We start from the raw sequence: 26326 nt of genomic DNA, 5'->3' as shown, positions 1-26326 counted from the left end.
TAGACGCCGAACGAAAAATCGCGCGAAAGAAAAAAAAATAACATAGAAAACGCGCGCGCGTTTTGTGCCACCAATAAATACGAAAAATACGAGAAGCTATAGCGCTAAATACATACAAAATATATATACATATATAAAAAGCTGGGCTTAGTGTGCATTGTGTGTGTGTGTGTCTGTGTGTGATGGGCGCTTGATCCAAAAACGAAAGCGTGAAACAAAACTTGAGCCAATTGAAAACTTGTCGTGTGCCGAAAATGATGATGAACGCATTTATAGAGCCCGCGCAGCATCATTTGGCCAGCTATGGGCTGCGCATGTCGCCAAATGGCAACAGCAACAATCAGCAGCTCGAGTTGCAGCAGCAACAACAGCAGCAACAACAGCAGCAGCAGCAACAGCAGCAGCAACAACAACAACAGCAGCAACAACAACTGGAGGGCGATGCAACATCTTTGGCCGCGGCAGCCGCGTATCAGAACTCCGGCTATGGGCATTTCAATAGCTATGCCTCGCGTGACTTTCTGCTGGGTCGACGCGGCGATGCCACGGATTATGCTGGTGCCGCGGCAGCGGCAGCTGTGGCGGCGCCCAGCGCATCTAGCGCGGATTCGATGTTGTTCAGCGGCTTTCCGGCGCAGGCGGCCGCGGCGGAGCTGAGCAGCGGGTTTGGGCAGCATCCGTTTCACAGTGCCGCGGCGCATCATCATCATCAGCATCAAATGCGGATGGCGGACTATGCAACGCATCCGTATGCCCAGCATCATCATCATCATGGCAATTTCCCGTCGGCTGTGCATGCGGCCCATCATCATGCCGCCGCCGCCCATGTCCACGCCCATGCCCATCCGCATCATGCGATGTCTGCGATGCATCCGGCGGGAGCGGGCGCATTTCTGCGCTATATGCGACATCAGCCGGCATCGGCGGCATCCAGCGTTAAGCAGGAGATGCAATGCCTCTGGATAGATCCCGATCAGCCGGGCCTGGGCCAGCAGCAGCAGCAGTCGGGGCAGTCGTCGCAGGGTCGCAAGACGTGCAACAAGATCTTTCACTCGATGCACGAAATTGTCACACATCTGACCGTGGAGCATGTGGGCGGGCCGGAGTGCACCACGCACGCCTGCTTCTGGATTGGCTGCTCGCGCAACGGCCGGCCCTTCAAGGCCAAATACAAGCTGGTCAATCACATACGTGTCCACACCGGCGAGAAGCCCTTCGCCTGCCCCCATCCCGGCTGCGGCAAGGTGTTCGCCCGCAGCGAGAACCTCAAGATACACAAGCGCACCCACACGGGTAAGTGTTACCAGTCGCAGTTAACAGTCACAGCTATCAGTCACCAGTCACATCACATGCCTGTTGTCTTCCTGTCACGGGCTTAGCCGCCCGGGCAAATCCCAGACAATGCATACGCCCCCTGCTTACCTGTGCCTCGGTCCCTTTTACGATCACCACCTGTTCGCCGGGCTAAGCCTTTCGCGCAAATCCTTGACAATATTTTTGCTTCCTACATAGTCGGGCCTTTTCTGCGGGGCTTGACTTCGACTTTTCAACGGTGTAGCCAAGCGGATCTATCTGTTGACTTCCACCAACTGTGGCATTCGGATAATCGCAACTGTTCTTAACAAGTTCTCAAAAGAGTGAAGAGAACACATAAGACTTTGTACTGAAACATTGGCGAATTTTAAAAATATTTACAAGATATACAATTCGGAAAGTAATACAGTAGGGATATTTGTTTAAAGAATTTCACAATTTCACACATTACGGGTACTCGAAAAGAAAGAAAATTGAATAAACGATATTTTTAAATATATTTCAGATATATTTCACAATCGTTAGACGCATTCTTTCGAAATAAGGAAAGAAAATTGTATGAATGATATTTTTTAAATATATTTGAGAAATTTCTCTATAGAATTTCACAATTCTAAAGGCATTCATTCAAAATGAACAAAGTTGGTTACATTCCTTCAAAATAAAGAAATAAAATATCAGATAGTTATTAAATAATTTTAAGATATTTTTCACAATTTCACAATTCTTGGAGGGATTATTATACCCTGAACCCATTAAAAATGGGTATATGGGCAAAATCCAAATGTATGTAACAGGCAGAAGGAAGCATCTCTGACCCCATAAAGTATATATATTCTTGATCAGCACCAATAGCCGAGTCGATTTAGCCATGTCCGTCTGTCTGTCCGTCAGTCCGTCCGTCAGTCCGTCCGTCCGTATGTATGAACGCAAGGATCTCAAAGCGTATAGAGCTAGAGACTTGAGACTTTTAGATGTAGATGCTCCTAGTTCCCGCGCAGATCGAGTTTGTTTCCGATAATCGATAACTTACTCCGTTTCCAAGCAATCGATAAAAATCGATACCGATATCCTGTTTTTGGGCAATTTTGGTAAATAATAAGAACTAGAGTCACGAAACTTGACATATAGCTTCTAAAATAGAAAATATATATGCATTTGATGTTGGGTTCAGGGTATCCCCTAGTCGGAAGCTCCCGACTTGAACCTCTTACGTGTTACTCTTGTTTTAGGCGCTTTTCCAGGCTGTCTCTCTTTTATTCCAGCTGTACTTAAATCTGCAACACTTTTTAACCCACATCTAACCCACATCTTTATTTATTCTTCAACTTTTATGTGTTGCCCATTTGCAAGATTAAAGAGACAACACTTTAGTATAATTTTGCATAAATCTTGTCTAGTTTTTTTCTCGCCCTTTTCCTATCTCTATCTCTATCTGTTCGACACGCGCTTATCGCGCCATCTAAGTGTAACAATTCTTCGAGCTGAGGCGCAGCCCACATATCATTTTGGCAGCTCAACGACTTTTGGTTGGCTCTCTCGTAAATAAATTGCGCACATATCAACGCTTTTGCATAAACTAAATCAAAAGTTAAATGTAGCATGGCGTCTACCCAAAATATTTACACACCCAGGCACACACACACAAACACACACATACCCAAGCATCGCGCCCGCCTTATGTGTGAATTGCGCTGATTTTTGTGATTTTACCCCAGTTTCAATTGAAGTGCAGGGCACGAAGTGGCTAGAAGTATTTCTGTGCGATTACTGGCGGAAGTTTTGACACGTGTCAGCACACACACACACACACACACACACACATGCTCAAGTGTGTGTCAATATAATAAAAACAAACAACCAAACCAAAGAAACGTTAACACAAAAACCAAAAACGTAGCTGATTTAATTTTGATTTATAAAGAGAAAGAGAGAGAGAGAGAGACAGACAGAGATGGGGAGAGAGACATCAAGTCAAGTGCCGGGCCGGGGTTAAAGGTCGCTTCATCCACATCCAAGACTCTAATGAAGTTGTGTCTCTGCCGTCGGGCACTTCAAAAAAACTACTCAAAAAAAAAAAAAAAAAAATCTCAGCCAATCATGTACACAATATTACATTTTATGCTGCATCATCTCAAAAATTAGTCAAAATTATAATCCAAAAAAAAAAACAGAGCCTAGAAAAAGTATGTAGACGCCCAATGCTTGTGCGTCATTCAAGGGTTTCGAATATGGCGTCTTTTGGCCTCAAAATCGAATCAAACATTTTAATTACCTTGCGATGAGTGCGCAAAAGAAATTTGTCTGTTCGATAAATCCAAAAAAAAACACAAATGATTTGTATTTCAATTGTGTATAAATTTCAAGCTCATTAAATTTTTGAATATTCATTTATGCGTGTGTGTGTGTGGGGGGGGGGGGGGGGGGGGGGGGGGGTAAAGGGTGTTTACTATTTCTGGGTTTATTTTCGGGCAAACTTTGAAAAACTTAAAACTAAATTCTCATTAGCTCGAACCCTTAGTTTTGCTCTTTTTTTTCAATTCTAGCTAAGTTTATTTATCTGTATAACATTTACCTATACCAACATTTCGTTGGGTCGCACAAAATTAATGTGTATAATATTTTTTCACATGCTTTTTTATATATTTTTTTCTTTTTTCTTTGCGCTCAACGTCAACACTTTGGATAAACATTTATTTTATTTTTATTCAATGTTTTGCATGCTTTTTTATCTTAGCTTTTATTTATTTATCTTTTTAATCGGTTGAATAAAACTGACAAGCAATATTAATAGTTCAGTTTGGAATATTTTAAATGTACTATGCATTTAAATTTTACGGTTTTTGGCTTATAACAATGTTTGTACTTGATTTGAGCATACGAAGCTCTTGCGTTTTTTCTCTAAGTGTAGCTCGGATGGCAGCATGCGCCGCGTGCTTAGCTCATTATAAACAGCAAAGTTTTAGTGTCTCTGGCGGGCAATTAAAAACAATTAAACAAGCCATTAAAAACACTTATTGCATTGTTTTTAGCGAAGAACACAACCGGGCGCGAGAGCAGTGCATGTTAGCCGAGTGTCGAACCCAAATATAATTGCTTTAAAATTGCACCACTCGTTTTAATAAACCAAACACAAAAGGCATCTAAAAAAAAAAACAAAAAAGAAAATGCAAAAACAACAGCTGCAGCAGCAGCAACAACAACAAAGCTTGCGCCAAAATGAAAGCCAAAGCAACAAGAACAAACAGCCGCAATAACATAACGGAGCGCGAGGAAGAGAGCGAGAGAGAGAGTGGGCGTCGTATTATCCTTGTTTGGCCTTAACACAGCCTTCGTTTATTAAAAGCGCGCTCTGCATACAAACAAACACAAAACACACACAGCCACACGCACACACATATAGAAGGCAGAGATTACGGCCTAGGGTAGGCAGCCAGGCAGGCAGCTAGACAGCCAAAAGCAACAACAACAGCAACTACAGCTACAACACGTACGCACAGACCATCCACAAAATGGCGTTTATATTGCTTGGCATATTTTACACAGTTTGTTTGCTTTAATTTTAGCTTTCGCTTGCCCCACCACCTCCCGCACCAAAGCTGCGTGAGCTTTAACAAAAAGAGAACAGCTTTGTTTTTTTCAGAGTGTCGAAGATTTCATACCCTTGCTAACGTATGCTTAGCAGATTTTGCGGTAAATTTATTATCATAAAAGCCCACAACTTCGTCCTACTGTTCCTATGAAAGCCTAATATTATAGTAGTAACTGATTTAGCATATATGCTTATGTCTTATTGACTAACAGATATCTCCTGCAACGCGCTACACAACTCAAGTAAAACATTAAAATACCCGCCACGAGAGTATAAAAACTTTTTTATTTAATATTTTCGGCGGCTTTTGTGGCATGAGCGTAAATATGCGTAAATATTTTTATAAATTGCATTAAAATATTTTCATTAGGCGCTGGTCTTTTGGTTATTATTTTTAAATCTGTTTATTATCTTTTAGCTTTGTCATAGCTCACAGGTCAGTGCATATTTTGTGTCTGTTTTACAGTCAAGATAAATTGTGTTTGAGCGTCAAGTTTATTAGTTTTCTATTGCCACAAGGTAACGGACTTTATTCGCAGCGAAAACTACGATTTATGTTTTTTTGTATTTTGCATGTCACGAGTAGCTTCGGCTGGCAGCACTGCAGAAAATTTGAAATGAGCGTAAAACTTGTCTCAATAATGGTACACAAAATTTTAGATTGAGAAAAAAAGGAAATAGAATTTCCTACTGATTGATTAGAGATTCCGAATTCAGCTCTGAGTTTACTTCACTTCTGGCAGCTCTCCGCAGCTCTTCTCCCCTTACTCTTCACCTTTAAAAATGTCACTGCGCTGAGAAGTGTTCTAAACTTGATATCGATATCTCAGCATATCGAGTTAAAGCTTATGCCCATCGCTCACATTTAATCTTTATATGTATTTTATACACTCTTCATAGACTTTTAGGTTTTCTGCTGCCTATTGATTTGCAACTTTTGCCTATCGTGCAATCTTCACTTTCTTTTTGTCATCTCTTCAAACTTGTATCTTTCCACATACTGCACCTCTCTCGATATTTGCTTTGCCCATCACTTACAATGCACATCTACACATCCTCGTCTGCGCTCTTCACTTCTGCGGCTTCTCACTGTTAACTTTGCACTTGTCATTTGCCCGCCGTCTGCATTCTATGTGCTCTCAGCTAGCAGCAACAACAACAACAACAACGACAACAGCAACAACAACAAGAAAGAGCAGCCAAAACAATCAACGTTTGTCTGCTTTGTTATTGCTCTGCCCGCCAGTTGACACCTTGCCCAACAGCTTTGCGTCTGTGTGCGTGTGTGTGTGCGTCTCTGTGTAGAGTTGGAGCTACATGAATGGCGTTTATCACTGTGTGCGGTTTTTACATGGCTCTCTCTGTACCTCTCTCTCTCACTCTCTCGCTGGCTCTGTCCGAGCGTTTTATTTATTTTTTTTGCTGCACTCCTGCGGCTGCTACACCACAAACAACAACTTTATTCATTAACACCTACAACGCCGGCAGCTGGCCCCAAATGGCCAACAACTTTGTGGTTAGTTTTGCAGTTGATGCTGCCAGCCAAGCTCATTATGTTTATGTTGACTGTTGGCAGCCCCGCAACACCCCTTGCCACAGCTAGACTCCACCTCCTGGGCAAGTGCAGCAGCTCCTTGTTGTTGTGCATTTAACAGTGTCCTTGCCGCTGGCTGTGGACCCTTGTAAACGTTGATTAGCTGCTGCTTCCTGATTCCGCCACTCGATTTAATTGAGCTCAAGTGCTTTTTTAATGGCTCTTTTATGAACTGGCAAAAAAGCAAAAACAACAAAAACATTTTATAAACTTCGCCCTTTTCCCCTGCATTTTATTTACCCGCCCATTGATGGGGAAATTCTTCAGCTTTTAATCAATGTATGAAGCAGGAAAAAGACATCTGATCACATATATAGTATATCGAATCGATCTTGCTATATCTGTCTGTCTGTCCGGCTGTCCATCTCAATCTCAGAGACTATAAAATGTAGCTTTTGCTTTGCTTCCTCGGTATCGTTTATCGATACCTAATCATATTCCTTATTATCGATACTATCGATATGTGCATATATATATATATATACATATATATATATATATATATATATGTATATTTAGCTTTAATTGGCCGAGCATGTTGCAAGAGACTTCAAAAGCAAGACAGGAAATGTAGTATATTGGTTGTTACATAATCGAGAATATTACACTTCTATCAAACTTAACCTCACTTTCCCGCAAAACTGAAAAAGATTAAGAAGTAGAGCTTTGATTTGTGGCATAAAGGCCTCCTTTAAGCTTAAAAGCTTTAATTACAATTAGAAAATAAACTCAAAGGTAATTAAAGAAAGAATTTCTCGATAATATGGCGTTAAGAAAGAAAGAAGAAGCACAATAAAGGGGTAACTCCTAGTCAAGCATTCTCACAACTCTAATTTGTTTAAGCTAATAGCAAAGACAATATAAACACAGTGTTTATATTGTCTTTGCTAATAGTGTTGTAACAGCGCATCCAGATGTTAGCTAACAGCGCGCTGTTAAGCCGTTTTTTGCTGTTCGCCTCGGCTCGGCGCCAGGCACATAATTTTTCAAATGCGAGACAAGATATCAAAAACGCTGCAAATGTCAATGATTGATGACATTATTGCCGGGTTCAACGATTTTCAAACAAACAAGGCACAAACAGTGCGACAAACGGACACAGAGACTGTCGAAAATAACTTTTTATATTTGCGCATTAAATGTTGACTGTTTGCTGTTTCAAGTTCTCAGAATTTGTTTTGGTTGAACAATGCGAAGGCACAAAAACCTGCGCTGTGCCTCGGGGACTGATTAGCTACACACACACACGCACGCACACTACCTGCCACCTACAACACACACACACACACACACACACACATGCAGAGAGACTGCCCCTGGTCTACGAACTGTGCGTGCTCCGCAGGATCTCTCAGAAACGTCTCGTGCTGACTTGAACGTTTCTCTCTGGAACTATGAAAATCAATTAGTTACGCTCGAGGATTTCTATCTCTCTTCCACTCTCTCTCTCTCAAATCTCTTTCTCCCTCTCACTGTGAATTTCCACAGCGTTTTTGGCTAATGACGTAGGCATTTTTAGCCGGAAAGTTGCCATTGCAATTCGTCATTTGGCTTGTTTTTCTGCAGCCCGGTTTATCCCTCTGCAGAGCTCATCGTGTTTGGCATTCGTTGCGCTCAATTAAAAATGTGCCAAACGCGAACAATTTGAACACGACACTCGATTAGCTACAGGGGCGGGAGTCTGAATTATTCAAATATTTAATTTTTTTATGACAACGCCTTTGGAAGCGGCAGATTTATGGCAACTGCCCGAAATGCAGCCAAAATGTTAAAAAGTGTATAAATTTTATTTGTGGTTTAAGCATTTGACAGTCGACTCTGTAGACGGCAAAATTCTCGAAATGGCAAACTAGCTAACTAAAAAGTTGACTTCAATAAAAATTCTGCAAGATTTATCACGTGCATTCAAACATCTCGATAACGGCCTTGATATACAACTCTTTGAAACTTTCCTTTAGATAATTGCAAGTTTTTTATTATTGCTGGATGAGTTCTTATTTAAAGATTATTTGCATCTATAACACTAGCTCTATTTTTTTTTATTTATTTGACACTTTTTAGATTTGTCTCATCATATTTCTAGCTGTTAATTATTGTAATATTTGCTTGCTTCAGCTCTCAGATACTTAACTCCTAACTATGCTATTTAAGTTTGCGCTTAGAATTTGAATAACAATTTTTTTCTGAACTACTTAGTCAGTTTTCCATACCAAACTAAAACAAGCACAAAAGGGAGCTTTTGTAAGCAGAATAGTTTCTCAGTTCTTTCGATTACGCTTTACGTTTTAATATATCTACTAATCTATTAGTTTTTTGTTCTATTTTCTTCATTTATTTTTTTCTCATTTCATTTTTTTCTCTAAAAAAATGTGCATCTCAGCTCTTAAGATTGGTCATCAATCAGTCAATCAGTCAGGCCAAATAGCTTTACATCTTTTAGCTTCTTGTTTCTCGCTATATAAGGAAGCTTCTGCTAACAAATTAGATTCTCAGCTTTTACGATTGGAGCTGTGCGTATGCATCATAAATCAGTCAGGCAGTCTACTGTTTATTTTATCATTTATTTTATTTATTATTATTATTTATTATTTTTCTATTAGTTGTTAATTTTGTTTCCACTTTCTCTATCATTCTTATCAAAAAATGTAGCTTCTGTATAAAAATAAGCTTCTCAGCTCTTATGATTGAACCTGCGCGTACATCATCAATCTGTCAATCAGTCCCTAATTTTTCTATTACCTACTAAATTGTTAATTTTTTAGTTTTTTGTTCCACTCTCTCTGCTCCACAGTACAGTTTTTTATATATTTCAAGCTGTATTTTATACTCTAGCGTATTTATATAATTTATTTTTTATTCTATAGAAATTATTTACCCTAGTTACTCCTCATTAACAAGATGCTGCCTGCTCGACCATTTTGTCAGCGTTTTGTGCAATACCTGCCATTTTGCAGAGCTAATGGTTCTATAAACCTATTCCCATTGTCATCCTGGCACCCAACGATCTATGCATATTCATTAATCTAGCAAATGCATGCATTTTAATTAGCAACACCCTTTTAAGAGCACCAACTGCCGCTGCCCCTGCTGCCCGCTCACCCTCTCTCTCTCTCTCGGATGCGCAGCCGTTCCGCTTAGCGGGCAGCTACTTTACCTTACTTTATTGTATATATGTGGCAGGGGTTGTTAGGCATAATGCGAACTATGCCACGCACTTTTTTGAAAATGTCAAAACAATTTTATATATGGGTATATATTGTGCGATTGTGTGTGTGTGTGTGTGTGTGTGTGTGTGTGTGTGTTGGGCATTATAATTTCATTTAGAGCTGCATATTAACCGGCAGGGGTTACATTTTTGCTTACAATTTCTTTTATAGAGCCCATTGACAACCCTTTTTTGGTCTCAGGTCTATTAGCTAAGTAGCCATTTTGTATGATAGTTATGAAGGGCACTCTTCTCAAGTTGTTGCATAATGTTGCTCGCTCTCTCTCTCTCTCTCTGCCCCTCTCTCATTACCACTTTTTCACTCTCTCTTGGGCACCCTCTAGATGATGGTTCAGTGGCTAAGCAGCTTATTTTGACGTGCCGAGCGTAGAGCTAGTTAATAAATGAGGCTTATTTTAGCTAGCAGCCATTGTTGTTGCCCCTTTGTTGTTGTTGTTGTTGTTGGTGTTGTTGCTGTTGTTGCCCGGGCAACTATTAGCACACACTTGAAATATTTTTAAGCATACGCTAAGCGCGCTTTTCGGCATAACTGCCGCTTAGCCACGCCCATTTGTCATAGAAGTTTGCGCTCAAATTAATTAAATTCCTTAGATGCCCCAAACACACACACACACACGCGCACAACAAATGTTGGCCACGTACCAGCCGCGCATTCCCCAAACTCCAGGAGCATACGGGGGAGGGGTGGGGGACAGTAGGGTGTCCAGTCCAGGGCAACCGAGTCGTGCAAAAAAATAAAATAAAGTTTCAACGCATAAAGAACTGATCAGCAGCAGACAAACCATAAAATTAAACTGTCATCTTGCATATTTTTTATGCCAAGCATGCAGATGATACACACACACACACGCGCGCGACAGCGCACAGGTAGTGCCTCGGCGAGCTCCGCTTTTCGAGAATTATGAAAGCAAGCCTGACTAATCCTCTAAATCGCGCCAAGGGCCCCACATGCCCCACATCCACTTGTATAAATTAGCTTATGGGAAAAATGAAATCATTATTCATATGCAGCAAAGCAAAATGTTAAACAGCCCCAAAAAGCAAAACAAAAATTAAAGTGGCAAGTGCCCGACTAGACAATACCCTAAACACAGCTTCGAGCTGCTGTTAGAAACATTTTTGGTTTCCCTTTTGCTCTGCGCATTCTTGTTAATCTTCGGTGCTTGTAGTCCGATCTTATGGAAATTTTAGGCGTTTAAGTGGGACAATCAAATGTCTGCACATATGTCTTCACATATGAATGAAGGAAACGGAAATGGATCTTAAAACTAAAAACATTTTGGAGCTCTAGCAAGTTAGCTTTCTTTTAACCCTGGGCAATCTTGGTTAATCTTCGGTGCTTGTAACCCGATCTCTTTAAAATTGTAAGCGCTTTAATATGATAACCAAATGTGTGTACACACCAAGTGCAAGGCTCAATCTTTAAAAATGGGTTGAATGTGTGGGAGGTATTCTAAAAATGAAAGATTATTCATCTGTGTCTAACATACGACATTTGAGTTAGCTTTATGAATCATTGCCCTAAATATTTATTGCAAATTTCAAGTATCTACCTTTTGATGTTCCTGAGTTCACACAGACGAACCGGTTTAAATCGATTCAGCTCTTCATTCGAATCTAGAATAAAAACACTTTGTGGGAGCTGCTTCCTTCTGCCTGTTACATACATTTGCTTAAAGTCAATATACCCTCCTTAGCGATTTGCAATGGGTTCAGGTTTTAAAAAGAATCACGCCACGAAGCGCTGCTCTTAAAGGTGTTATAATAATTAAGCTGAATATAAGGCACAATTGTTATTATAACGAAATATTTGTGCATGAGGTCTAAGAATAGAGTTAAGCAAAAAATGCCATTTCTAAGCATTTGAAAGCCAAACATATTAGGGAAACTACATGAAAATATAATATATCTGGAAATAAATATGATAACAAGAGCCAAAATGTAGATATATGCACTACCAAAGTGCTAGAATGTTATTAAACTATATAAAAGAAAAAAACCGAGTTAAGCACAATTTGAGACCGATTCTAAGATTCGTCGACAAGCTAAACAAATCATAGAAACTGAATGAAATTTAAATATATGTTGTCCCAAGGCATAATAAATCGAGGGGTATGAAAATGTGAGGCATAATATGGGCAAATATTTGTCAAACACAAATTACATAATTGCTGTAAGAATTCATAGAACTCTTCAGCAAGCGTATGCAAGAATATCTGGTGAGCATATCTACCTATATGTATATATTTTTAAATGTATATATATAGCTATAAGCGCGCTTGTCAATTCCGCTTAAGTTTTGCGGTTTGCACACACGAGTTTCTCAGGCATTTCAAATTTGTAACAGACGAACGCCTCGGCAAGTTTATTTAAGCATAAATTGTGATTGTTTTAACCCAAATGCTGCTGCGGCTAACTGGCGCGCAATTTATTGTAAAAACATTGTCACTGCAATTAGAGCCTGAAATAGAACAGAGACAGCAAAAAATTGGAAAGAAAACACAAATCTTGGCTGACATGCGCCTGTCAAATGTTGTGAATGCTTTGACAGCCAGGCGGACACTGGGCCCGGCCCCAGTTTTGGCTAAAATTACAGCCGCCGACGCGGCCATTTGGCCAGATGACGCATTGCCGACGGCTCTCGACTGCGGCGGCGGCTGCGGCTACCGCAAAAAGTACTTGTATCTGACAGATACGCGCTGCTGGCCCAGGCCCAGGCCCAGGCCCAGGCCCAGGCCCAAGCCCTGGTCGCTAGCTGCCAATTTATTGTTTTTTTTTTCTCAGCCGTCTTAAATTTCAAAATTTTGTATGTTGCTTTTTTTTTTTGGGCGCAACTCAACTGTAAGTCGATCGAGAACCAATTTGAGGCAACACTTTGTGGGGCGATGTGATGGGATACTTTCAATAGGTTCTCTCTGGGGCGTTGACCAATTTGCTTCCCATTAAATGATTTCTTCTTTCTTTCCTGGTCTAGACATAAATGCAATTTTAGTTGCTGTTTTGATGTGTTCATTAGGCAATTTTGATGGCTACCTGAGGCGAGAGGTGTGAGTGTGTGAACATTTCATGGCAAATAGCGTGCAGTTTCATTCCATACGTTTCCCGACCTAGCATATAACAAATTCCATTCCATTCGTTTTAAAGCAAAGAATATCAACATTAATATGACTGTTTCCTTCCACTCGTTTCTCTTTAAAACAACAGCATGATTTTAAGAGCATTTTCTTCGATTCCATGCATTTCACAGCAAAAAATATTAGCATTAAAAGCATTATGTTTCATTCCACTCGTTCCTCCCTTAAATAACAGCTGCAATCAGCTGATAAATCGTAATCGCGCCTCATTCACATTCCCCTGACATCTAGAAGTTCATTCAACTCTTTAAATTTGTTTCATTCCACGCGTTTCGTGGCATATTTTGTTCAATTAAAACATTTCTTTGCTTATCTCAGCTACTAAATCAACCGAATTCTTTCTAAATACCTCTAATGAATTTCTCTCCAATTCGCTGGCACACTTTGATATGTATTCCTTCGGCGAAAATATTGAATCGCTGATGTCATTGATATTTATCTGTAGCTCAAATCATGTTAAAATTGACAAAATTTAAACTTGAACAGCTTGAAGATAACGCGTTGAGAATGGCCCAAAAAGCAACAGTTTTCAGCAGTTGTCACATTAAATAACCAATGATGACAATCTCGATGACATTTTAATTTCTCACACTCCAAAAAGAGATTTTCTACTTGGCTGCAACTGAAACAACAACAAACAAGCGGCTCACAAGACAACAGAGACGCAGATTAAAATCTTAAAGAGCGCTAAAAAAAAGTGAAAAAAATGAAGAAGATATATAAGAGTCTCAGACAAGGAACCATCGAACTGGTCTAAATCCTCGACGGGATCATACAAAGCGACACCTCTTTGAGTGTCGTGCGGAAGCCGACGCTGCCGCCGACGCCGCCAACTTTTGTAAGTAGGCAAAATGTAGGGTGTAGGTAGTGCGGCTAAATTGTTGCCAACTTCATTCATGAGTGTTTGTTTTCAGTGCATCAGCTGCGTGCTTGAACTCGGGATTCAAACTGGGCTAATCCTGCCCGACACCATCTTGTCTTTGTCAGCCGAAGGGACACTCTGGTGTCTCTCTATCGCGCCTTGTTTGTATGCACTTTGGGCCGCAGACAATAGGCTTAGTGTTACTTTTGCTTATTGTCTACGCTTCGTTTGTCATTCGAGTGCAGTTTGCGAGTGTGTATGTGCGAGTGTGTGCGTGTGCGTTTTGTAATATTTGCGTCGCAGGCAGGCAACAAAATGTTGGCATATGCCAAACATGCCTCACAGCTAATCAATTAGCATATCCACATGCTAAAAACCGCATAACTAACCGATTTTACAATGTTTACACGATGAACGATTATCGTGATTAGTGTGTAGTATTTAACTGAGCTACATTGATTGATCTGCCTTGATGCCAGGTCATAGCTATGCAAAAGTATGCTCGAAAAGAAATCGTTAACTGTTACTGATTGACGGACTGAATGACTGATTGATGTAGTACAGCCCAAATCTAGGTTTACATTGTTTACACGATGAACGATTGTCGTAATAAGCATGTTGCTGATTGATCGAATTACTACCGATAATGTAAGCACAGCTCAAACCTTAAGAACTAGGAAGCTGAATTTGTATATATGAGTTACCTTATGGCTAGCACTCAGACAGGGTCTTACAAATTTGCCTTCTAGAAATTGGATTAAAATGTTTACACGATGAATACTTAACGTGATAAACATGTACAATTTAAGTAAGTTGCATTGAATTAAGCGCTTGGACGTCATTTATTAGTTCTATTAATAAAATTATCTATTTTGAGCTAGCAAGAAATCATAAATTAAACTGTTTTTAATTGATTGACTGACAGACCAGATCTTAAGAGCTGGGCTTATGCATTTTTCTCTTAAATCCTCCCCCTTCAATATTTTCTATGAACTTATCCAATTCATAATAGAATGCACGCATAAACGTTAAAACTCCTTTAAACTTGAACGATTTCATTAATGTTAATGTGTACAAATTTCCTGGCAAATCACAAAATGTTTTATGCTGCGCAAGCCACAAGGTTGCCAGACACAGATGCAGACATAAGATATGTATATATATATACATATATATATATATAATGTGTGTGTGGATATATCGCATTTACATGTCTACAAGTCGTACTCGGCCAGACATCCAGTCTCTGTCTACACCAAAGTCGAGGGGGAGGAAAAAGTTTAGCAGCCAGCTCAAATGCAATTTGAATGCATAATGCAGTCGGGTATGTGCGAATAAGTTGGCATATGTATGCATATATGTTATATATATATACAAATGTTTATATATCTATGTGCATTTAGATATCTGTGTGTACACACCTCCAGAGCTGCACAAGGCGTTCTCTGCGCCTGGCAAGCTTGTCGAAAATTTGTTCGCTGAAAAACTAAAAAACAAAAAGAGATAACAGACATTGGAACTCTCTCGTGGCAGACAAACTGGCCCATGTTTGGTCGTGTTCAGCAAGGCTGTTGCTTGTCATTGTTTTACTAATAGCCCGTTGTAGTTGTCTGACTCATATGAGCAATCGCATTGTGTATACGCAACGTGGTGCGCCACGAAGCTGTTGTTCAAGAGGTTTGCCAGGTCTTGAAACGCTTGGTATGGAACACGTGCAAGTTTAATTCACTTCAAATATATTTAGATATTATTCAACTTCAACAGAATCGTCTTAATAGTTCGCACATGCGCCTGCTTAATTGAAACGAATGGAATGGAACACTAAACGCTCTAAATGAACGTAGAAAGAGTTTAACATATTAGTTGATAATAATAGATAAATCAAAATTCAATTGTAAATCTATTAAGATTTTATTCAACTTAAACAGAATAGTCCCAGTAGACTGCACAAGCACCTGCTTATTTGATGGATTAATGGAATGAAACACTATACGCTTTCAATGAACTTAGACACAGTTGAAGATGTTAATAGAAAGAAAAAGAAAAATTAGAAATCAATTTTACATAGAAATTTTACTTTTGAAACGTTCAGAATGGAACACGCTCAGCTTCGAGTAATTACAAATTTAGGTTAAGTAGAGGATGGGCTAGAAACGGATTTGAATTTTACAAGAAACCTAAAGACAATCGATATGCCACTGCCAAATTGTTTTTCATTTGAAAACTGTAAAACGAGTGGAATGAAACACTCAATTTGATAAAAATGAAAATGATAAAGGAATAATTGATTTAAGGAAATCAGATTTCGAATTAACCTCTAGTTTAGGCACACAAATGCAGCGCAGCTAACTTGTTTAAGCTTTAAAAACTTTAAAACAAGTGCAATGAAACACGCTCTAAAACTGTTTAAAGGATAGTTTTAGACAAAGAATTAGGTGTCTGTTGAATGTTATAAATTCCGCTTTGAGTAGACAAAAATGGCGCTGCCAACTTGTTTTGCTATATATAACTTTGAAACATTTGGAATGAAAAACGCACTGCTGCAGTAATTAGGTACTGCCAACTTGTTATATTGCTCGGAATCTCTGTTCATACTTTTGCTTCTCCTCAAAGATCTTTCAATGCTCGTGCCGCACTCAAACCCAAAACTTCAGTCGAGTGTAAAATTTGTTTTGTTTCACAGTTTCCAAAAAAAAAAAAAAAAAAATACAAAATAAAATGTTCCCATTTACGTCTATTTGGCAACAATAAACCACAGGCAAAGACGGGCTCGACTGACCCCAATGTCAATTATTAACGTATCACTTGACAGCGGCGGCGCGCAATGCTGCAAACAACAAATATACGCGAAAATGTGATGCGAGGAGCAGCTAACCTCGAGAATGGGTCAGCCAGCGATGGGTATTATTCAGGGTAGGGAAAATGCAGAAATCATAAATCATGACAGACATTGCGCAATTCACTCAACGGTTTTTGTCAAACAAACAAACAATAGAGCCGCAAAAGAGCCAGAGACGAACTCGAGGCCAGGCCCGGCGAATAGGTAACTTTATTTTTTAGGGGTGCAAACTCTACTCCTGAGTTGAGAATAATAATAATGATGATGTGCTTAGATGATAATGATGCTGCGTGTCCGGCTCAGGCAGCAGGATTTGGCTGTTGACAAGCAGCATTCATTGCGTTTAAATTATTATTTTATTATTATGATTATGAGGCATAAATAATGAGGCAATGTCTGCCATTAATATGCTCAAATCAAATGCAGGCAAATGTTATAAATATTCATCACGAAAATTGAGAATTCGAGAGGAAAATTATCTGTGTGTGGGAAAATTAAACTAGCTCCGAAATGGAATGCAGTTGTGAGTATGAGAATTCAAGAGTTCTTTAAACAGGCAAATCTAAGAGCTTAAGAAGAGCACAGCTTGCGATTGTAATTCTCAAAAAGTTAAAGCTTCGCTTAGGGTAAAAGGCATTCGCAAGCCTAGAGTCAAATTGAATGAAAATATTTGTAAAAGCTTTACAGCTATGGTTATAATTTGCAGATTTTTATATTAATAATAAATGATTATCAAAGTAGAAATGAGAACTGAAGACAACTTATAGAGCTCGATGAATTTTCTCAAAACTAGACAATTTATAGCACACATTAACTGGATTCACTGCTCATAACTTACTTAGATCTTGTCTCAATCCTTAACGACTTCTTAGCACACGTCTCTATCGATGACTCGACCCCAGAGCTATCTATCTTTCATCTCAATTACTATCCATAGTCCCATCTTGCATCTAATTGCTCATCAAGATCACGCTGGCTTGCCACGTGAGTCAATATATGAGCAGGTGCTTGGCAGGCCGGGGCAGACATCCTGATTCCATTTCCATCAGCAGTCACTGCCCCCTAGCTAAAAACCAAAACAGAGACACTCGCAAAAAATAGAAATGGGCAGGCGAAGGAAAAAGGAAAGACCCAATTCGAAACTAGGGGAAGCAAAATTGCCCATTGAAATGTAAACCAGGAAATCGGGGTTTGGCTTTTTCCGGCTTTACAAGGAACAAAAGACGTACAGAAGAAGCGACAGCGAAACAAAAAAAAAAAAAAAAACAAAATATATCTATATACAAAACAAATACAAAGAGCAGAGGTTTTTCAAAAAAAAAGTGTCAACAACCTAGAGTGAGTGAGTGAGAAGGAGAGCGAAGCAGAGTGAGCGCAAAGGAGACAGCTACTTGTAGGGAGATAACAGGACGCAGGCAGGCAGGCAAAAAGTAGCTGCTGTTTTGTTATTGTGTATTGTAAGATAATAATAATCATATCGCATTGCATGTTGTTGACACATGAGCAATGATGATGCCGCTTATCGCAGCTACCTCTCTCGCTCGCTCTCTCTCTCTCATACTGCCTCTCTCTGCCATCTATCTATCTCCCCCCCTGTGCATTGCCATTTGCCGCTGCAATTATTCAACAGCGTAATTAATGCGCCGGCTTTCTGTTAGTGCTAACAGCGCTCTGTTAACGCGCTGTTAGCTGGCTCTGCTTTTGGCATTTTAATTAATTCGCCTGCGTCAGACAGTTGCATTTAATATGCGCCGCTGCGGAAAATATGTTTTATTCGATTTTCATTTCGCTCTTTTTATTTATATATATATATATTTTTTTTGTTAATTAAAAACCTGCTTCAGTTGCAATTAATCAGCGACTGTCAATGATGCTTAATTTGCGCCTGCTCTGCCCTGCGGGGACTAGGGGGGACTGTCAAATGAGGCACAACCTGCGTCAGCCAAGCTTGTTGCTTCCTCAATGTTCGGAGAAGTGGGCGGACTTTGTTCTGAATTTATATTCTTTATTAAGCAGTCATATATTGATGCATTTACAGTGAAGCTTGCCTTAATTGTGCATAGTTATATTTTTGAATGTCAAGTAAATTGCAAAAGTCAATAACAGATTTGTTGTGTTTTGCATTTATTTTTGCTTTGTTTAACAGACAAGCTAGGCCTGTTACAGTGAATCTTGCCCAAGTGAGCATTGTTTATTTAATTTAGTGCAAATGTAAAAAGTCTAAAACAGATTTTGCTTTTGGATTTCACATTTCAACTTTAGCTTTAGCGTTAAATGTGAAAATGTGCTGAAAGCCAACAACACGCAAACTCGTAGCATATTTTCAGTGCTGTACAACAAAGAAAAGCATATTGTAGGCATTTCCCCCAGCCTGGGCGAAGCACTTAAGAGACGTTTAGCAAAATTCAATTTTTGTATTTTTTTTTTCTTTCGACGACTACGCCCAACACAAAACCCCCTCATCGAGCAGAGCTGGCAACAGAAAACAACGCCTCAAAAGTAAAACATACACAACACACACAACCGAACACACTGTGAGACATTGAAGAGACCTAGACATAGTACCGAAGCTGAGTTCCGAGCTGCGAGCTGCGAACCCGGCCGTAACGCTCGACAGTGTCTGCAAATGACAGCAGCTTTGCGTTTATATAAAAGCCAAAAACATGTGATATGCTTTTTGTGCACATAGCCAGCGTTTTATATAAGCCACACATAATATATATATATATATACATATACACACTTACCCTCGGGTCGAACATTTCTTGGCTAAAGCCACCCACAAACAGATTACAAAGCAATGCCAACCCCCGAAAACGAACCAACCAACCCCCAAGAAATGGAAAAAAAATGAACATAAAAACGCGGCTGTACACGAGGACATTGCCGCCATGATAGACCATGTGCCAATTCCACGCGTTCCGGGCGCCAGGCGCCAGGCGTCACGAAATTAACAATTTGGGCTTCGGTTAACGGGCGCGTAGGCGCCGCAAAATATGCAAAGCACATTTCTAAAGCGGCCTATTTCAAAGTTCTGCTGTTGCGTCTTCCTACTTTTATGTACAGGCTTGGGATTTACTTTATTGAAATATTTAAATAAGTTTGGCAATGCGCACAGCCTAAATGGGATTTGCATGGCCTGGACGTCCTTTGAAAGTGTGTGTGGAAATGTCTTTTGGCTCTGAAATTGACATTTTATAAATGGGGCTACGATTTTGGTTGCCTTTCACCCTCCTGCCCCCGCCCCTCTTCCAGGCTCAAAACTTAAAGCAATAAAATATTTAAATGCTCGTTTTTTATTTTTGAAATGTGAAAATTATGCGTTATTTCAGCGAATACACAAACCCCTTTCTTCTGCCAGGCGCGTGTCGTGCACTACTCTCTCCTCCTGCTCGGCCTCGCCCCTCTTCCCCACCCCGCTGAGTTTCGACCGCAAAGCGCACCAGGAGCTGCCCATATGGGTTATGCTCTCTATGGCATACACATAGTAAATAATGCGACTCGTAAAAACAGGCACAAAACTGCGATGCAGCCGCACTGATAGGACCGATAAGAAGCGTAGGAAAAACAGCGTGAAATAGCCGGAAAAACAAAAGGAAGAACTACGAAAAAGACAGCTGCTTGTTGAAATTGATGTAATTAGCCTTTTAAATAGCATGGAAAATTTTAAGAACAGATAACACGTTGTTTTACATAAGAAAAGTGTGTGCTGATAGAATGCACACTGGTAACATTGAACTATTTAAGCAATTGGAAAGGTTGCCGGTTCTAGTCCTCAGTCTTGGGGGCTGGACGCTATTTAAAAACTTGATTTGATAACCATATTTGATACTAGTAACTACAATAGTTATTATATTATTCAGGCTGTCCAAGCGACCCACTCATTCAGGCAATTGACAAAGAAGGTCGCTGGTTCAAATCCCCAGTCTAGTGTTTTTTTTCTTTATAATCTTAGCACTATATTCCATACATTAAAACTGTGAGCTGTCCAAGCGACCCAGTCATTTAGGCATTTAAAAATTTAGGTTACTGGTTCTAATCCCCAGCCTTAAGTTTGGCTTTTACATAAACTTACCGCGGTTTTAAGATCCGATTTATATGTTGTTAACTATTTGCAATATTTAAGTAACAATAATATTGTCAATTGTCCATGGGACACAGTCATTCAGGCAATTCATATAGAAGGTTGCTGGTTCTAATCTTCAGTCTTTTGGGCTGGGTGCTGCTTACTAAGCTAAACTAATTTTATTTTCTGATAAACACATTCCATACTAATGACTACAATTAATTAATTACATTGTGATCTGTCCCAGCGACACAGTTATTCCGGCAATTAAAAAAGGAGGTTGCTGGTTCTAATCTTCAGACTAATGTTTGGTTTTTACATTATCTATTCTATCTATTTAATAACTAGATTTGATTACCTATAACCATATTCACCATTGTGAGATTTGAGCTGTAAAAGTGACCCAATTATTCAGGCAATTAAAAAAAGAGGTTTTTGGTTCTAATCCCAAGACTAGTGTGAACAGCTAGTGCTAGTTCAATATCTTATACCTATATTATATACCGTAATGAACAAAAATAGTAACAAATTCATAGGAACCGCACTTCTGCTACAAACTTCAATTAAAATTCCATTTGTAACCTTAAAATAGGCGCCTTTTACGCTGATTTAAAAATACACATGTAAAGCCGACACTTGACATTTTAGCCCCGACTCCACTCCCTCTGCAGCCCTGCAATGGGTAAATGTTGAGCTGCTTTGTAAACCTTCTGGGATCGCATCGAAAGGCATTCGATACGCTTGTTTCTCAATCATTTCTTGTCTGTCAAAATAATTGAGGCAGTCAGTTTTGGAGTTTGGAGTGATTGTTCGGGTAATACGCATATTTATTTCTCTTAAATTTTGACAAATTAATAGAAAATGTCCGTAAATACAAATAAATTAATAAAGCGACACGTTATTTACATTGAAATATCATTTGATTTGAGTTTTGAAGCAAACTCAAAGTTTATGCAAATGCGCGTAATAAAGCACATAAATTAGTATTAAATTACAAGGTAGGCAGCCAAACAATAAACAATAACAATGACAACAACAACAAGACGAATTCACAAAAAAAAAGTCAAACAGAAACTTGTTGAGCTTGTCCAAGAGCTCCGCTGGATGTCTTTTTATATGGTGCACACACAAAGCCCCCAAAGGGACAGATAATAATGTTGGTTTTCACTGTTGCCTCTCCCCCTTGCTCCCAGGCAACGGGGCACTCCCCCAATCAAGCACCCTCCCCTCGTATAGCCCATAACTATGTCTGCTTTAAGCTCAAGGTGTGAAAATATTCGATTATTGTCATCGTCTGTTTGGTTTCTGTGTGGGTCGCCAGTTGGGCTCTGTGGCCGCATCTGTGGCCGGGTCTGTTGCCGGGTCTGCGTCCGACTGAGCCGCTTAGCTGCAATTGTCATGAGGCGATGCTTATAATGGCCGCTTAGCTGGCACATAAATGGCATATGCTAAATGGGATTTCACTCAACTTTTCGTTCACAAAGTGCCTGCTCTTCTCTCCCTCACTCATTCACTCTTTTCTCTCACTCTCTCAGTCTACATCACGTTTATTGAAACTGATGCAGCCAAAGTGGCGCTTGTTGTGGTACAAGAGCAGGTAATAGCTCCCGCTAAATAGCTTTAAGCTTGATAACAGCTTAAAAAATTCAAAAGAAAGTAACATAAATATGTGTTATCATTATAAATTCTGTTGATAAGGCACTTAAGGCACTTTACGTGGTTTACAACACTTTGTTATGCATTCGCTACTACGTGTAAGTTTTCTTAGTGCCAATGTTATTCAGTTTCTTTTTACTAAGCCTTTTGTAGAACCTACAACATATTTTAAATATGTTTGCTTAGCGTGTGAAGCCAAGCCACTTTACAAGACTGTAGTAACAAATACTGAAATTTTTTGAAAAGAAAGTTTGTTTTGATAATTCTCTTCAAACCTGATCCCGTTCTAGGCAGATTTTTAATGCATGCTTATATATTTCCATTTAAAAACTGAATCTATTAGAGGCATTTTTGGTGTTTTACAACACTTAAATAAAGAATGAACTCGCATTATTACATTTAAATAAAGAACTCATATGTTAACAGTTTTCATTAAGGAAATGTGATTCAGTCCAATGGTTCTTTTTTTATTTGAGGTTATTTAAGACATTTTACGCCATTTCCAACACTGTCTTTAGTAGTATTTGATTTATAATAACTATTATATACATTTTGAACAAGAAATAATTTTTACGAAATTTTTTCACTTCTGAAAAATCCTGAAAATACCTGAATGCATTTTACAACACTATAGTTTCATTTACTAATCCGAGCTGCAATTAAATATATTTTTTCTGAGTAACTATAATTTAGTCACGTTTCTTCGTGTTTGTCACGTTCTAGGAACTAATTTAAATGCCTGCCTTTGATAAACCTTTTTATCTACAGACATGAAAACAAAATGTAGCGCATATTTGCCAAATTATGGGTTAGTGCTTATTTAAAATATATGTCTTATTATTTATGACTAGGTTCGCGCTTAATCCAAAAATGTTATCTTAAACACATCTCAGGCTCCTTTTCAACGGCAACTCTTTGGCCGGGCTAACAAATAATTTTGTAATAAGCCATAAAATATCACCCAATCTTTAAATGCTTAGACCTGGATTGTTTGTTGCTTGGGAAAGGTGTTATGGACATGGCTCTAATGCTTGTATATAATAGATAATAGTTAACCTTTTGACCTTTTTCGTTTCCAACATATTTTGACCCATGGTCCGTTTAGTTTTTCACATGTCCCGACAAAGGACAACAACAGACGGCCGCGGCACAGGTGAATTTTTCCGTTTTCTGTTTTCGTTTTTTTTTACTGCATGAACGCGTCAGGGTCGGGGGTTGGAAGTCGCGGGGTCGAGCGAGTGTGCGGCCCTCGCCGCTGTTTGATTTCAAACAATGCCTTGATCCCGCATAATTTATATGATTTTTCTCTATAAAAATGCTGGACAGACGTCGCCTTTTTCCCACCTTTATTAAATTGTATTGCTATTGAGTTTGAGTCGGAGTTCGAGTTGGAGTTCATAAATGGGCGTCTTTTATGGGCATATATTTATATTTTATGCGTGGCACATAAATAATGTCATTTATTGCCTCCGAGAACGGTACGGAGACGCAGGGCACATCTTTTGTTTAAACTTAAACAACAATAACTAACCAAGATTTTCCGTATTTCCCCTTTTCATTTGCCTACTTTCAGGCGAGAAGCCCTTCAAGTGCGAGCACGAGGGCTGCGATCGCCGCTTTGCCAACTCCTCTGACCGCAAGAAGCACTCGCATGTGCACACCTCGGACAAGCCCTACAACTGCCGCATCAATGGCTGTGATAAGTCTTACACGCATCCCTCCTCGCTGCGCAAGCATATGAAGGTAAGTACATTTGGAAGGGATTAAATCCTGCTTCATCAACCGACTCCGTGTCTTTAGCTATAACTAATGCATCTCTCTCCTGCTCTCTCTCTCTCTCGCTCTCTCGTTCCCTTCTTGTGTCTCGCCAGGTGCACGGCAACATCGACGAGAAGTCACCGTCGCACGGCTACGACAGCGATGGCGAGGAAAGCTCCAGCTCGAGCATTGTGACCGGCGGCGCACAGACGCCGCCATCGACGCGGCTGGAGGGCAGCGCGGGCAGCAGCAGCGGCGTCAGCAGCCTGAGCGGCGGCAGTGGCATTAAATCGTCACCGCACTCGATTAAATCAGAGCCAAATCCCTTGCATAGCGTCCATCTGGGCGCCTCCAGCAGCGGCAGCAGCAGCACCGCCAGTAGCAGCGCCTCCCACCTGTTGCAGCAGCAGCAACAACAGCAGCAGCAACAGCAACAACAACAGCAACAACAACAGCAGCAACAGCAGCAGCAACTGGGCCCACATCAGTCTCTGCATGCGGATTCGAAATCATCGCCTGCGCTGCAGCTGATGGCCTCCTCCGCGTATCTGCCACCGCCACTGGGCCCACCGCCGTCACATCATCATCATCACCATCATCATCAGGTGGCGGGCAGCTCAGCGGCAGCAGCGGCGGCGGCGGCGGCAGCATCGGCGTCTGGTTCGCCGGGCTCGGCGGCATCGGCATCCATGCTGGCGGTCACTGGACATCATAATCATCATTTGCTGTATCATCCGGCGGCGCAGCATCATCCGCCCAGCGATTGGTATCATACGGCCGCGCCGGCGGGCAGTGCGGAGGCCATGAATCCATTAAATCACTTTGGCCATCATCATCACCATCATCATCTGATGCATCCGGGCGCGGCGACGGCATATTGAGATTGGGAGAACTGGTGGCCTGAGGAGCCGCCACAAGCGGCAACCGCCGCGCCGCCAGAGGATCCAAACACAACGCCAGCCCTCGACTGGATCTGCTGTCAGCGGCTGCAGAATCTGGCGCTTGTCGCGCAATGTGAAAACCAAATATTTCTGAAAGTTGAAGAAAGCACTTTAAACTTTTTACCTGATAATTGAAAAATTGCTGTTAAAAATAAACAAAAACAAAAAGAAAAACGAAAACGAAAAAACAAAAACAAAAATAATTATTATATTTAAACCTAAATTAAAAACAACAACAAAATTCACCAACGAGTTGAGAGTACTTTAAAAACCACTTATTATTATTATTATTATTATGTATTTTAAAATAATATACAAAAAAAATTGCCTAAAATTTTTGCTATTTAAATGTTAGTTTTGTAGTTGCTTTTGTTTTAGTGGTGCGAACAAACAAAAATTGATTGTAAATTATAAATTTTAAATACCATAAATGTGTAAAATAACATAAATATACATATTATATTAACACTTACTTAAGCTTATTGACTATTTAATTAATAAGATTAGCAAATTTTTCAAGCTGCTTTTCACACTCACATAAAACTTACAAAATGCAACCAAAAAAAAAAAATAATAAGAACATTAAAAACAGCTCCTCCAGCTTTCTAGTACAAAAAACATTAAAAAAAACTGAAAAATTGCAAACACACTGTAAAAAAAAACTTAATCGAAAAGCTTCACATATACGTACGTGCATTTTTTGGCCTTAGATATCCCAAGCTTAAGAGTACACAAAGTAAAAATATAAAACAAACAAAAAAACATCAACACGAAAAATAAATATAAAGAAACTCTATAAAAAACTACACATTTGATTTTGTTTCCAATTGAGGGCAGCTACAAAATGCTAGGGTCTTATGTGGGGGGTTTACCTAGAGACTTGATGACCTTGGAATTGAATTTAAACCTTTCTCAATTGATTCTACACGCCCACAGTCTGCGAACATTGCCAGTTCGATTTGATGAATTTGCGATGCACTCAATAAATTAAAATGAAATTTACATTTTAAAATTCAAATAACAATTCAGTTTTAATCGGTTCATTAATCGAATCTGTTAACATTTGACGGAATTACATCATGAATATTTATTTATATATTTTATACCGATTTCATTTGTTAATTTATTTTGATGCGTTTTTATTTTTTTGGCGGTGCTGAAAATTTTTATGCGTACCCGATTTCGGTGGGCAGAGTCATCAAAAATTTTAATAGACAACATTCCAGCGGCTATTAGCAGGCGCTGTTAATTAACATTAGCATAACATGGGAGGCAATTACACTGGGAGAATTTGTTTAAGAACATTAGATAGTTATGCATATATTAAAATCCTATGAAAAAAGG

At 39.7% G+C, this 26326-nt stretch overlaps 1 protein-coding gene across 1 annotated transcript; it reads left to right on the top strand.

The window, feature by feature from the left end:
• The first annotated feature begins 254 nt into the window (after window positions 1–254).
• Window positions 255–24942, top strand: LOC115763718 (pair-rule protein odd-paired). Its single transcript, XM_030706410.1, has 3 exons — window positions 255–1293; window positions 23857–24026; window positions 24155–24942. The coding sequence occupies exons 1-3, from the start codon at window positions 255–257 to the stop codon at window positions 24920–24922; spliced, it is 1977 nt and encodes a 658-aa protein (XP_030562270.1). The 3' UTR covers window positions 24923–24942.
• Window positions 24943–26326: the final 1384 nt, after the last annotated feature.

This window comes from Drosophila novamexicana, unplaced genomic scaffold, assembly GCF_003285875.2.
Source record: "Drosophila novamexicana strain 15010-1031.04,08,12 unplaced genomic scaffold, DnovRS2.1 tig00000770-arrow-pilon, whole genome shotgun sequence".
In the NCBI taxonomy this organism is placed as follows: domain Eukaryota; kingdom Metazoa; phylum Arthropoda; class Insecta; order Diptera; family Drosophilidae; genus Drosophila; species Drosophila novamexicana.
Note: the sequence above shows the minus strand (reverse complement) of the source record. Positions and strands in the feature narration are given on the sequence as shown.

Coding starts and splice junctions, on each gene's coding strand:
- LOC115763718 (XM_030706410.1), top strand. CDS start 255: ATGATGATGAACGCATTTATAGAGCCCGCGCAGCATCATTTGGCCAGC. Junction 1,294..23,856: donor ACACAAGCGCACCCACACGG/GTAAGTGTTACC, acceptor GCCTACTTTCAG/GCGAGAAGCCCTTCAAGTGC. Junction 24,027..24,154: donor CGCTGCGCAAGCATATGAAG/GTAAGTACATTT, acceptor GTGTCTCGCCAG/GTGCACGGCAACATCGACGA.